Genomic DNA, 14,941 nt, shown 5'->3' with positions numbered 1-14,941 from the left:
GTCAGTCTGGTGCCGAGGATCTTGCATAGTATTTTGTAGTCCATGTTCAACATTGACAGCGGGTGATAAGACTCCTCCTCTCGAGCATCTCTGCTCAGTATGGCAAGCACCACAAAGAGGGCCTTGCGATGAGTCCCCAGAAGAGTACCCCGGTTGTGTGCTTCATGATGAACCTCTAGCAGTCGAGGGGCTAAGGTCTCCATGTAAGTAGCTGCATACTCCACAGGAAACTCTGCAATGCCTGGGGCCATCTTACCAATGACCCAGGGCAGGCTCACCGGCACTCAGGGCAGTCCTCTGGGTGTCAGATGCATTATGGACACAGGATTAAAAACGCTGGGCCTAACTAGAAGTGGAGCTCCTGCACTAAGTGTCCAACCCGGGTGCAATCTTGGCCACTCCCCGCGTGCTTCACCTTCATGGCTGTTATCTACTCAGTTTGCTATGTGATTGTGTTTGAAGAAATACTTTAATAATGAACTGGATCCTGCTAACCTACTTTGCAGTGTTTTCACTCCTCAGTGGTTTCCGATTTTACTGATCCTACAGAAACTGTTTTAGGCAATAACTGATTTTTTTTTTTTTTTTTTTCTTCTATCTCAAACTAGTCAGGAAAACGGCATATTAATTATTTATACTTTTCTCACTTTTTAACATAATAACTTTGTTTTAAAAGCTTAGCCTATAACCATATTAACCACTGACAAAAATATGCAGGTTGCCATTGAAAACTCCACTTACTCTCCTTATAAAAGCCTTGGCTTTGCTTTTGTTCAAGATGGCTATTCCCCTACTCTTGTCTTCGAATCACACATTAACATTCTACATTACAAGTAACACTATTCTGGTTGGTGCTGAAAAATATATTTGTCTGTGTGTTCTGAACTGCCTCTTTACAGGAGAAATTGGCAAAACCCATGAGTGCGGAGCTAGAAAATACTCATAGTTTAAACAGCATATCACTTTAGAGTAGTAAAATATCAAAGCCCACAACACAACTTAAGAATTTACCTGTAGGTTCTGTTGTCTTCAGAGTTTACAAGAGTGCCTGTTAAAAAAAAGAATGAAACTATCCAGGAGCTTAACATTGTGCACCACCTATACAAAGCGGGAGGAACTGCGGGTTAGCTATTCTTGGGAGTCATTTTAACATTATTTGGCCATACAGTCAGGATCTTCATTTTGAACTACTTACAACCAGTGGCATCAAAAGATTTGCAATTTCCCTTGTTCTGGCATTCACATGGGCTGCAGCGTATATTGGATGCCAAAGCTTATGAATCTTTTTAAAGACAGTTTATAGTTCTAACACATTTCTCTTTCAAAATACCATTATTCTCAAGCCACTATATTATACAGTCGTAAAGTGTCCCTAACTTTTTCTAAGCCTCAAATGTATACGTGAAAATAGGATTTTCTTAATGTGAACATCAAGAGTTCTGAGTTTTGTTAAGACCATAGTGTGGATTCTTGGGGTTCGCACATGGCTTTTATGATGAAACGAATCAACAAATAATATTCAAGGGAATTCACAGCTTGCTGTATTTCTTTCTACATTTCTTAAATGATACTTCATAGTGAAATTCATCATGACCCGGCTATATTATTTTCTTCAGTTTTTCATTGTAAATACAATACAGGGCTGGTTATGTCACAAGTCCGGACAAATGTTCCTACCACCAACCGTTTTCAGATTCTTAATTCTTTGGATGAGAATGATAAGCACTCTAGGGATGATCCGGAGGGGCTAAAGGTAGGGGATGACCACGATTCATTTCCATTTGAGGAAGGGGTGGCTAAAACCGGTACTCACCCCAGTGCTTTGGGCCATGTCATCACAATGGAAGAACCGATACAAGAACTAGGACATAAACGCTTAACATTAATTAGTTGGAACATTGTGGGCATCGGTCTTAAAAAAAAAAAAAAAAAAAAAAAACAGATTGGTTGAAATTTATATCTACCTATGATGATATATGCTTTCAAGAGACTTGGTCAAAGGAACTTTCTTATTGGATGGTTATTTATCCCTACATCAACCAGCAGTAACCTCCATAGCGGGAAGGGCAAGAGGGGGGAGGGGCCTTCTAGTTCTTGTATCACCACATTTACCAAAAATGGAGGCATCTATAATTTGGTCCTCACCTGTATGACTGTTTTATTATCAATTGAAGGGAGTAAGGGCATTTTGATAATAAACTTCTATAATAATATTCCACATAGTCTCTTGAAGAGAAACCTTGAGGACCTAATAGATTTTATTGATTCTTCTACTCGGCTACAGGATAAAGTGCTAGTTCTGCTTTGGGTAGATTTTAATACACCCCTGTGCCATCAGGAAGCTCCACACTTGTGCAGCGTTCCTACTGAGGGTAGGGAGATGTTAGCCCACTTTACTCATACCAATGGAGGTGAAGCTTTAAATTTTCTTATCTATAAGTTTGATCTTGTATATGCAAGGGGAAAAGCGTCTGTAAATACCCCAAAAATCCCACATTTACAGGGAATTCTAAAGGGATTATTATTGATTTTATTCTTATTAGGTCTTTAAATTTTCATTTAATTCTTGACTTCAAGATAATACCCTATTGCGCCGGTGATCATAATCCCCTATGCATTGATTTAGCTTATAACATCAAATTGGCCCCAAAAAATGGGGCAGTGAGAAGAAAATCTGTATTCAATAAAAATTCTGGTGTACACATGAAATGGGAAAAGGTAGATCCAAATGCCTTTAACCACAAAATTATAAAGTCACAGCTAGACTCCATTAATACTTGTCTGTCACATCAGTCAATCCATGATCTTATAGTCCAAGAATATGAACATCTTAGTAATGCCATTTCCGCTGCACTGATAACTGATAGGATCCCTTCCGGTCCAGTAGCTCACCGATGGTTCAACCATGCATGTACAGCTGCTCATAAAAACCTAAAAAAAAGCTCTCAGAACTATTCCTTTTTCCCGCGATCTAGTTAAAATGGCAAGGGGTCAATATAAGGCAACGCTAGAAGAGAGGACCTTGGAAATTAGAACTGAAGTGTGGGAAGATCTTCTGGCAGCTACTGAATTGAGGGATATGTAAAAATTCTGGAAGGTGGTAAATCACCCGTATTTCTCTGATAATGACACTAGAGATGACAATTGTTTGATTCCAGAAACTATTTGGATGAATCATTTTACAAGGGTATTTCATTCTGGAATTGATTTACCAACTGTGGGGGATGAAAGTATCAAGCAAAAATCTGCAGAATCTAATTTGAACATTCTAGATATTTCCATTGACCTTCATGAGGTTATTTCAGCAATAAACTGTTCTAGGCCAGGAAAGGCACCTGGACCAGATGGGGGTCCTGGTAGATATCTTTAAATCTGTGCCAAATTTCTGAGGTCCGCTAATTACAAATGTTCTAAGAAGTGTAGTAAAGAGTAACATTCCTTTTTCGTGGACATTGATCTCTATTATCCCTATAGTTAAAAGGGGCAGTAGACAAGATCCTACTTGCTATAGGCCAATCTCCGTTATAGATTCAACGGCTAAAATATTAGGGAATGTGATCTTATCACAGCTGGAAGATTGGGTGACGGAAGCCAAGATTCTCTCCCCGATTCAATTTGGCTTTAGACCGAGCGTAGGCACAGTAGAACAAGCACTAAGTTTGCATCTTGTTCTCAGCAAATATGTAATTGCTAAAAAAGAATCCATTCATATGACATTTATTGATCTTTCAAATGCTTTCGATTTGGTAAATAGGGAGAAACTTTGGCAAAATATGGAAACTTTAGGGATTGATCTGAATATGTTGGAGTTGATAAAGCATTTACATACAGATTTAATGGTCTCAGTTCAGTTTGGATTGCATGGTGAGAGGATTACCCCCCTTAGTCCATCAAGACGAGGAGTAAGGCAAGGTTGTATTTTAGCCCCTTTTTGTTTTCTGATATATATTAATGGGCTCTATGATTTTTTAAAAATAAAATATGGGAAAGATTTCCCCAAGATGGGACAGAGACAGCTTCCAGTTTTATTATACGCTGACAATGCTGTATTAATTGCGCGCACAGCTAACGGTCTTCAAGGCCTGCTGGATCTTTTTTTAACTTTCATGCAAGACCTTGATTTGAAATTACATTTTTCAAAGACGTATGTAAGGACATGTAGCCCTCGAAATACAAAGTCCAAACAATTCACCATGGGAGGTAATATCATTAATAAGGTCAAAGCCTTTTGTTATTTAGGCATGTACGTGAGTTCCTCTATGTTAAGGAACTCCCATCTTAAATTTAAGACCCAGCAACTGGTGAGAAATAGAGAAGGGATGTTTTGCTTCGCCCGCAAATTGGGACACAGACCAATATCTCAGTTCATTACACTCTACAAATCCAAGTGTATAGCAGCAGCTACATACGGGATGGGCATATGGGGTTACGCCAAAGCAGGTTTACTTCAACGTGTTGAGAATAAATTTGCCCACAGAGTATTGATTGTACCAAAGAACGTAGCAAATGTCATCTGCCATGAGGAATTGGGTTTACGATATATAGAAGATCTGATTGCTGTTGCCCCACTCTTGTTGTGGCTTAGATGCTGGAGAAACCCTGCAGCTGGCCTGATTCAAGTCTGTATAAATTTGGCCAAATAAAATAAAATCCCTTGGCTTTCATATTTGCAAACATCTTTTCAAAACTTGGTGCTCGAGAATATGTTTACAAATCCAGAGTCCTTGCCAATAAATGCTAAGGAGTTGGTGAACAGCGGCATTTTGTATACACCCTGAGATTTAGATTTCATAGTGCCCAGAATTTGAAAACTTTTTAACCTTATGTCCAGATATCAACCGTGGTTACTATGGAACCCTATTTAACTTAGTTCTTGAGTCCATTAATATGTTCCTTCTTAACATCATTTAGATACAATTTTATTCACTATAGAGTGGCCTTCCCTAAACAATGCATTTGGCAAATAGAGCTTCCACCTTGCCCCTGCGATGCCGGAGCTAAGATGAGCACATATCACTTTTTTTTCTATTTTGTACACTTTATACTTCCCCTAGACATACTTTTATATTGCCTCTTTCACATAAATTAAAGTTCATGCATTATACAGATACTATGATCCATGTTCAAAAATTGTCAAATTCAAATCTGTTATCCTGTATTAAATTTTATTAGATCTGCCATTGCTATCAGGAAACAAGATGAATTGGTTGATACAGTTGTACAATAGTACTAATTTGGAAATGGATACGATTTTTAAAATGAATTCGTGATTTTAGATATAAGTGTGCACTTGTCACTTTATTCTGTATATTTTTGTGATTTAAAACAATTTATACTGTTTACATAATTTAGGTGAATGTTACGCACTTTAAGGTTGTTATAATCCACACAAAATTGAAGGGTATCAATGTATTATTTTTTTAAATCTCATGAGATTGGATATTGCTTTCAGGCACTGACATGATTCTAATGTGTTGGTAGTGTGATTAGATCTGGATGTGGGCTATGCTGCTGATTTGTTTGGTAAATGATGCCTTGTATATTTTCAAATGTATTTTAATCTCTGATTTGTATAAAATGTTTTGTGCTTTTATGGCATTTTGCCGAATAAAGAATCTTTGACCGACTGATACTTCATAGTGAAATTCATCATTCGAAAATCTGTTTGCTTGACCCCCTGCTGCCTTCCAGTTTTACGTTTTAGTTTTGTGGTAGTGCAGGAAATTGGAAAAGAAGCAAGAGGAGCATAAGGCTGAGTAGTTATTTACCTCTTGTCTTTTCTCTTACCATCCATCTTTTCACTCACTGAACACAATATGACTAAGTAGCACATGAGCTCCCATGGTGTGGGGCTCACTGTGGACATTAGTAAGCCACTATGAGGTTGGTTGTCATGAATTGGTGTGGGAGCCAAGCCTGTGTGACCACTACTTGTCATCTTTGATGGAGCTGAATGTTGATTTAGATGACCTTGCTGTGATGTTCACATGTGAAGATCTTACTTGCTCCAGCCTACTCCCCTGCGCAGTTCTGCCCACCTGTGTGTTCTGTTTTGCCCTGTCTGCTCGCATGCTTCGACTCCCTTGCTCTACTGCATTGTGACCCGTACCCCTTAGCATTATTTGAATCACCCCCGTCTTGTCTTAGGTGATGCCCACCCACTGCATACTACACTCATTTAGTGCCCATCAAATGCTGCTGTAATAGTAGGCCCTGTACCCGTGCCTGCTACTCTACACGTCATGTGCGGCTTTCACCAGGTGTCCAAGCTCGTTGCTCGAGCACTGTCCAGTCTCCTTGCGCTTATGATCTGTAGACAGTTACTTGTATTTATTTTCTTCTAGACAAGGCCACTTATCCATGGTTGTACAGCTGATGAAGTGTGGTGCAGACCCGTCTCTGATCGATGGCGAGGGGTGCAGCTGTATTCACCTCGCAGCTCAGTTTGGGCACACCTCCATTGTTGCCTACCTTATAGCAAAGGGACAGGTAAGGACAATCTAAGTGGAACCATTTAAAACCAGCTGCGTACGCTCTGCTGGGGAAACATTCATTGTTATCCACGCATTTCTTTTCACTGTGTGCCGTATTCTTGAGTGCACATTGTTCATCTGTTTTGTATGTGCCATGCCTAATGCAATGTTAGTCTGTGCTAGGAATGTTTTCTTGATTTGATAGTCTGATTATCGGCTATTCAAGATTGAGTATACATTTAAAACGGGCTCTAAAAGCAATAACCTAGTTAAAAGGATGTGGGTGTTTCATGGGTGGAATTTGTACCTGGTTAGCATTTCGAATTGTCCCGACAATTATGGGGTGGAATGAGTAAGACTGAGCACCTGTTTTCATTATCCTCAGCAGGCAAAGCCACTAACAAGGTTTGTGAATGTAGACTATCGATTTTTCACAGTATATTGTGGCACAAGAAAAATCTGGTTAATAAACAAAAACCCATAACAAAAGGGTCCGTTCAGAAGCCATTAGCTTGATGGAATATCTTCTGAAAACAAAAGCTACGCAAAAACTGTTTTTTCCAGATGCCACAACAACTGGTGATGTTTCTCCTTGTCACAAACACTTCTTTTCCAGTCATATTTTTTTCACTTGCATCAGTATTGCGAACTGTTATTCTTAATTTAGTTCACTTTATGAAAAAAAGTTTGAGAAGTAGAAAGGTGGTGTGCTGTTGATATTGGGTCATCTGTCTAACAGAAAACATGAATTCTGAACTCTACAGACATTCAGCGCTGCATTTGACTGAGCCCTCTCACTCTACCCCCGGTACATATTGTAAATTCCCCTGATATTGAACTATAGGAACAGCACGGAGCCCTTTTCTTTTTGCTGAGAGGCGTGATGTCAAAGCAGACCCCTCGTACGCTTTTGTGCTACGTAAGATTAATGCCTAATGCGATGCACGTATGTTCAAACATTAGACCCTGAATTGTGATCGCGGAATTTCAGTATTTAGTTCAACCAATCCCCTGTTTTTGTACTTTTAATTGCACCATCAACTGTCATAACTGTTATTCCACATATGTTAGTTGTGTTGTATATGTAACCAGAAAGATTAAGAAACTATAATTCTTTGCTTTTATTCTGCTGAGGATTTTACAAAAATAGACATATCTCACATTTCCACTTTGAGAGGGGGCATGCACCACTTAGTGGCGGAAAGGACCACTCCCTATTAAGACTCTGTAGTGTCACCCCAGTGATGTAACTAGACGCGGGCATAACCATTGATTTAACAGTAATTAGCTGAGGAGGTCAGCCCACCTCCCCTCCGAAGTATGTATAATGTGCGTAGCCCATTAGTCACATGGTGCGAAGTAATAAAATAAACAAGGGCCAGCAGGCGGGGCATTCATGGGCTAGCAGCAAGAGAGCAACCTGCAGGCTGGCCCGTGTGCACCTCGATACACTCTCTAGTATTCATTAATACTGCACAGGTGGCCATGCTCCGCAACATGGTGTCTAAACACCACATTGGCAATGAGAAGCCAGGAAACGCTCACCTGCCATCATCACACCGGAGCGGCCGCATAACTCCAGTGGTGCTCGTGCCACGTGCGTGCTTGCGCACCGTCACCTCGCTCCAGCTCTCTCCCTGGGTCTGCAGCTCCTGTGGTAGCAGCCAGCTTCCCGATTTCTCAAAGCCGGCCCATTTACCCCGAGTGGCTCTCTGCAAGGGCCCCCGCCTCCGTCGCCCTGCCTGTTGCTGTGATGGAGCCGGTCCTCCTACGGACGCTGCCCCACGACTGTGCAGATGTCTCGTACTAGTACTGCATTGGCAGATTCCACACTGTTCCAGCAGGTGAAAAAAAAAAATGTATAACTGAGATACTAAATGAATGGCTATGAACTCTGAATCGGGATAGTTTGTGAACAGCACACAAGTCATACACTGCACTACACAGGCTTGAAAGTCAAGACACAACGGCCAGCAGTCCCTCTCCAATATAGCAAGTGTACTTCCTACATGGGTAAAGCTATATACACCCCACACGCAGTGCATTAGCCTGCACGAAGCACAGCTCACACTGGTCCAACATGTCCACCATCCCGCCAGTCGAACCGTTTGTCGTTGAAGGGGCCCCGTCCGCACAGGCACCAAGATGGAGAGACTGGATTGAGAAAGTACTACTCTTTTTTGAGGCCACACAAAAGAGAGCCATGATTCTGCACCTATGGGAAAAAGATATCTACAAAATCTCAAAAATATTTAGAGGCCACCCCCAATACACACCTGACCCTGACAGCAGCCTTTCAACATGCACTTTGAACCCATGGCTAACACAGACTATGAACGGTTCGTAATCCAGCAGGCCAGACAACAATCTGAAGAGTTGATTGATTCATTCCATATGAGGCTTAAAGACCTAACCAGCACTTGTGGGTTCGTGGGCAAGATCAAAGAAATTAGAGGCCAAGTAATCCAAGGGTGTGCGTTGGCGAAACTGTGAGAAAGAATCCTTGAAGAGTCTGGAGGATCTCTGTCTGATATCCTCACAGTGGGGCGTACCAAGGAATTGTCAAAGGCTAGAGCATCCCATATGGAGGCTGAGCGCCAAAGACCATTGATGGAAGAACCAGTCAACGCAGTGATGCAGTCCCCCAACAAAGCAAGACTTAGAAACACTTGCCCACCGCCAAGACAATGTGGGTAGCGTGGAGGACCATCACACCGACAAACCGACTGCCCAGGGCAGGGCAAAAAGTGCGTGGGCTGCGGAAAGCTCAATCAATTTGGGAAAGTGTGCAGATCGAGCAAACCACGAACAGAAAACGCCACCATCAACGCCACCACAAGCATATCTGAAAGAAGCAGTGACATGGACGACGACGATGTTGTGAACACGTCATTCATTCCCTGTTCACAGTAGGGGCCGCTGTTCAATCTTCAAAAAGACCACCATGATTCCATATAACAGTAGGCAAGCACTCGACCCTTGCTGGTGTTGACACAAGAGCATTCATAAATATATTGGCATTGGATGTGTACTGTCAGATGGTTCCTGCCCATGATTTAAAGGCAGCAATTGTGAAAGTATACGCATATGGCCAGAGGACACCGCTGGCCCTTAGAGGCAGTTTCGAGACATCCATCACCTACGGGCCGCAGTCAGTCGACGCTCCAGTGTATCTGGCAGAAGGAGGACATGGGATGCTGTTAGGGTGCCAGATGGCTGAAGCGCTAGGGGTCGTCACATATGCGTTTGGAGTGCACCAGAAATCGGTAGCAGACATCCTCCATCAGTTCCAAGAAGTATTCAGTGGTATAGGCTGTTTGCGACACAAAGAAATATGGCTCCACATAGATGAGACCATACAACCAGTAGCACTTCGGCACCGGCGCATTGCGTTCCAACTCCGGCCACAAGTGGAGAACGAGTTAGACAAACTTGAAGCAGCCGGCATCATTGAATGCGTCACTGGGCCCACGCCGTGGCTATCTCCAATAGTAGTCGTGCGGAAGCCCAAGCAACCAGGGAAAGTGTGTATCTGCATGGACATGTGACTTCCCAACGTCTCCATCAAGTGCGAAAGACACTTGAGCCCCACGATTCACGACTTGATTGGCATACTGAGCGGAGCCTGTTGGTTCTCCAAACTTGACCTGCGCTCAGGATATCACCAACTGGTTCTTGCAGAAGAGTCACGTTATAGCGCTACATTCTCAATGCATGTAGGACTGAGATGCTACAAGCAACTGATTTTTGGCATATCTAGTGCTGCTAAAGTTTTTCAAAACGTGATCCACAAGCTCCTAACAGACCTTCCCGGAAATATCAATGCCAGCAACGACATACTAGTGTACTCTACAACCATCCCAGAGCATCATGCCAGGCTCAAAAACATACAATGGATCAAGGAATCTGGTTTAACCCTCCAACGCCGCGAGTGTGAATTTCTCATGAAGATCTAGTTCTTCAGGTATGTGTTCTCGGCGGATGGCGTAGCACCGGATCCAGAAAAAGTGCAAGACATTAAAAAGTCACCTCCCCCCACAACTGTAACCACTGTCCGCAGCTTCCTGGGGATGGTAAACTATTGTGGCCGTTTCATTAAAGACCGCTCGACACTGACTCAACCCCTCAGGAGTTTGACGAAAACGTCAGTGCCCTGGGTCTGGGGACTGAATCAACAGGCGGCTTTTGAAGCCACCAAAGATGCCCTTTCCAGTGACCCCATCCTACACTATTTTGACCCCAAAGAGAAACTAAGATTTCTGTTGACGCTGGTCTAAAGGGTTTAGGAGCTGTACTGCTCCAGAGGCAAGACAACCATGAGTGGTCCCTAGTAGCAATTGCAAGCAGGTCATTGACTGAAACCGAACAGAGGTATTTGCAAATTGAAAAAGAAGGCAGTTGCAGTACACTGGGGTTGCAAGCATTTCCACCTCTACGTATACGGCCAACCCTTCATAGTAACAGCTGACCACAAACCCCTCATTGCCCCTGTTCAATGGTACCGCTTTAAAGCGTCCCCACTGCTAGAAAAATGGCTACTCCAGCTACAAGATTACCAGTGTCGCCTAGAATACCGGCCTGGCTCTGACAACCCGGCTGACTACTCGTCTCGCCACCTGCGAGCTGCCACTGTGAAAGAGATACATGAGGCTCAAGAAGTACAAGAATATGTGAGATACGTCTCTGACAGGTCCGGGCTGCTACCTGTTTAAACAGAGGCTATAATTCATGCCACGACATAAGAGGAGTGCCTCCAGAAAGCCCTGCAGGCCATCCGATTAAACCAGTGGCATGCCGTGAAGAAACAGCTACCGGCACTTACACCCGACTCCATGCGAGTAATGAAGAGCCTGTTCCACATCAGAGACGAGCTGTTCGTTGATGCCGATGGGTGACTGCTTAGAGGCCACCGGTTGGTCATTCCATCTTCCCACACCGACTGTGTGGTTCAGTTAACCCACAACGGACACCAAGGGATGGTGAAGACGAAGAGTAGATTACAGACGAAAGTATGGTTCCCCCCTGATGGTCGAGAAAGTTGAGTAACTTGTATGATCCTATGAGTGGTGCCAAGCTTCCGGGGAACCAAACAGACCACTCCCAATAGAAACGGAACCAGGACCACAGCAGCCGTGGGTATCAGCCAGCCCCAATTTTGGGAGCCTCCCAGACAGCAGACACACTATGGTAATGATCGATGACTATACTAGATATCCTAAATATCCTGAAGTAGAAGTCCTCTCGGCATTAACGGGTGACGTCGTGATACCACAAATTGAGAAAATCCTGGCCACCCATGGCCTAATCTCTGAAATAAAAACTGACAATGGCCCGCCTTTCCAGAGCCATGAACCAGCATCTTATTTTGAGACAACTGGCATCCGACACAAGAAGATCACACCGAGATGGCCCCAGGCGAATGGGAAGCTGAATGATTTATGCGAACATTAAATAAGGTCGTTTGGATCGCCACTGCTGGTGGACAGTCTATTGAGTACGCAATTTACTCCTTCCTGCGAAGCTACTGACAGACCCCTCATTCCACCACTGGTCAAGCCCCTGGTCAAATCTCCTTAGGGAGGGTGGTTGTTGATTCAATACCCCATCATCGTCAGTGGAGACCCGGAACCATAGATGACCTCCAGGTGCACCAGAGGCGACTCCATGTAAATCAGAAAGCTAGTCGCCGGTGGCGTGCTCAAGTCTCAGACCTACGGGTGGGAGACGCCATACTGCTCAAGGATCAATCTCCGGGGAGCAAGTTTCATCTACCGTTTGACGGAAGTCCTTGGACCATTGTGTGCAGATGTAGGTCCATGGTTGTGGCTCAACGGGGGACGTCCACTGTCACCAGGAATATTTTCGTGTTCAAGAGGTTTTACCCTCCGCATCTACCCGTCAGGGATGAACCTAGTGTTCTAGTGCCTGACAATGACCAGGAATCAATACCAGACTCCCACTGTCGCCTGCCAACACCCTGTTCCTCCCCTGTGCAAGCTGTTGACCCCGGCTAAGGGGCTCAAGGGACCTTGATACCTGCCAGTGGTCAAGAGAAAGACGTCATTACGGACAGATCCACCCGCACCAAGTACACCCTGCGAGGTAATCCTGCTCCATCTCAGAAGCTGCGAGATCATCTGATGTAAGATAGACTGGAATGTTGACGTAATGCTGTGTTCGTATTTTTCGGTTTTGTTGTTTGATTTTGCGAGGAATGTAGTGTTGCGCCAGTGACGTAACTGGCACTACCATTGATTAACTGTTATTAGCTGGGGAGGTCAGCCCACCTCCCCTCTGAAGTATGTGTAATGTTACCTAGCCTATTAGTCACATGGTGCGAAGTAATAAAATAAACGAGGGCTAGCAGGCGGGGCAATCATTCGCTAGCAGCGAGAGAGCAACCTGAAAGCTGGCCCATGTGCAACACGGTGTCTAAACACCACAGGCTCTGCAAAGATCTTTCAAGATCGAACGCAATTTGTTTTCACTTTTATATATGCAAACAATTCCTTAACAATTCGCTCACCCCCTCAAAATCCAACACCAACAAACATCAGACACAACTAGTTCCACAAAAGCGGCCCCCATTTTGAAAATGCGATATGATGCCATGGGGATATTATTTAGTACTAAACGATTGTAAATAACAGCATATTATTTAAAGATAAACTTGGAAGCGAATTGTAGCTTCGCTTTTCTTGTGGAACACTAGATGGTGCTGCAGCTTTAATAAAGCAGTGCATTGTTCATTTGCAGAAGTCCCGGTTTGTGGGTAGTGTTCCGAAATCATGATCGCAGAAAAACTTAATAGCCCCTCGCTGTTTAAGCAGTTAAGATTCCAGTGTAGACCAAGAGTAACATTACAAATACGTGTCCCGCAAGTGATGTGAAATTGTAATGGTATCACCTGATACTGTGGTAAGGTGCTGGGATCAGATTTGATGTATGCCTCTGATGGACGTGAGCCATGTTTGCATGGATGACCGTTTCAAGATGCCGTGCTTCCTTTAGTTTGTTTCCGTAGGTTGCAGCAACTATGCTGAAGGTGTAGGTAAGGGCCGAGTGATTATATTGTTGCATAAAAGACCCCCCTTCCAGGGTTAGAAATTGTTTTTGAAAGAATGGTTTGTGACGAAGAGGGCAGTAGTTTACTTGATCTGTGAAAGGAAGTCCTCAGGTTTTAGTCAGAAATACGAAGGAACACGTCCTGCTTTGTTCTAGAAATTGAACTAGTCCAAACTGTCTTTTTCTGGATTGGGAAGGACTACAGATATTCTATTCAATAATGAAAAATAATGAATTATTTCCTTAAGGGCTGTGCTTGGTTTTAGTCAGTAAGCTAAATGAAGGTATTAAGACCACCTGTTCGTGAAAGGCCCGATGCGCCTTAAAGAGCGTCTTAAACCGAGCATGGACAGACAGACCACGAACACACGATCCAACCGGCGAAGATCGCGCGCCTCTCAACCGCCAAGTCCTGCACTTTTTGGAGCATACCCACCGTTTGGCAGGAAGCCCTACATAGATGAAATCACATTAGAGCAGTGCTTTAAATGGGCCGGTACTGTCCGGGACAGAGTACCGGCACTTTTTAATTTTGAGAGGGAGAGAACCTGCACTTTTCAAGAAAAACGTAATACTTTTAGTTGGAGAGTACCGGTACTTCTCGGAAATAAGCAGATACTCTGGTACAGAGTACATGCACATATATTTTTCCATTGCAAGCACTGCAATGGACCACGTATGAAAGCATACAGGCCACTTCCACGGTGAACGTGGCAGTGGAAGGCAAAATGGCAATGCCTTTTATAACCGCTTGAGTTGAGAAAACGGAAATCCACACTTTGCTACCTGGGCTTTCAAAAGTAAGATTTTGACCCACAAGAATGCCCAGATTTTGAACTAAGATGGTTGGCTCTTTGGGTGCTCATAGGTGGCCAGGCTAGAAGATACCTGACTTGCTGAATTTTTCCTTACCAAACAGAAAGAAGCCTTTCCCCGTGGTCACCTTTGAGTCTCAGGATTTGAGTAGACGAACCAGTCTTCTAGGTTCCCGTATTAATTGATTCCTGAAAGACAGTTAGCCTTGCTGCATCGAGCTGGCCCATCAAAATAACGTATTCTACAATGTTCAGTGGATAAGTTTTAACAAGAGGCCATCGTGACAGTCATTATCTTGGATGGTGCACAGTCCTACACCGGTAACGCCTCTAACACCGCTATGCCGAGGTCAAAATTCAGCCTGAGTTCAGCCCAGTGCCTTGAGGTAGCTGGAGAGATATTTCTTAATGTGTTTTTCCTCTCACCTTAAAATAGCTGGTATTTTTAAATGTCTGGGTCTAGACCAGGCTTTACTAACTAATTAGTTAACAATACGATTTCCCCAAGAAGTCTTTGGGGCGGGTGGGAGGTGGGGGATGGGGGCGAGCAATGGGGAATCACCAAAACCAGAGGTCAGGTTAACAGTT

At 43.6% G+C, this 14,941-nt stretch overlaps 1 protein-coding gene across 1 annotated transcript in view; it reads left to right on the top strand.

Moving 5' to 3' along the window:
• ZDHHC17 (zinc finger DHHC-type palmitoyltransferase 17) overlaps positions 1–14,941 on the top strand; it is a 217,794-nt gene that overhangs the window by 47,984 nt on the left and 154,869 nt on the right. The window contains exon 5 of the mRNA XM_069228795.1: positions 6,345–6,489. Coding sequence (XP_069084896.1) covers positions 6,345–6,489 — 145 coding nt within the window. The remainder of the gene's footprint in view (positions 1–6,344; positions 6,490–14,941) is intronic.

This window comes from Pleurodeles waltl, chromosome 4_1 (genome assembly GCF_031143425.1).
Source record: "Pleurodeles waltl isolate 20211129_DDA chromosome 4_1, aPleWal1.hap1.20221129, whole genome shotgun sequence".
Lineage (NCBI taxonomy): Eukaryota > Metazoa > Chordata > Amphibia > Caudata > Salamandridae > Pleurodeles > Pleurodeles waltl.
This window is presented reverse-complemented; position numbering and strand designations above follow the sequence as displayed.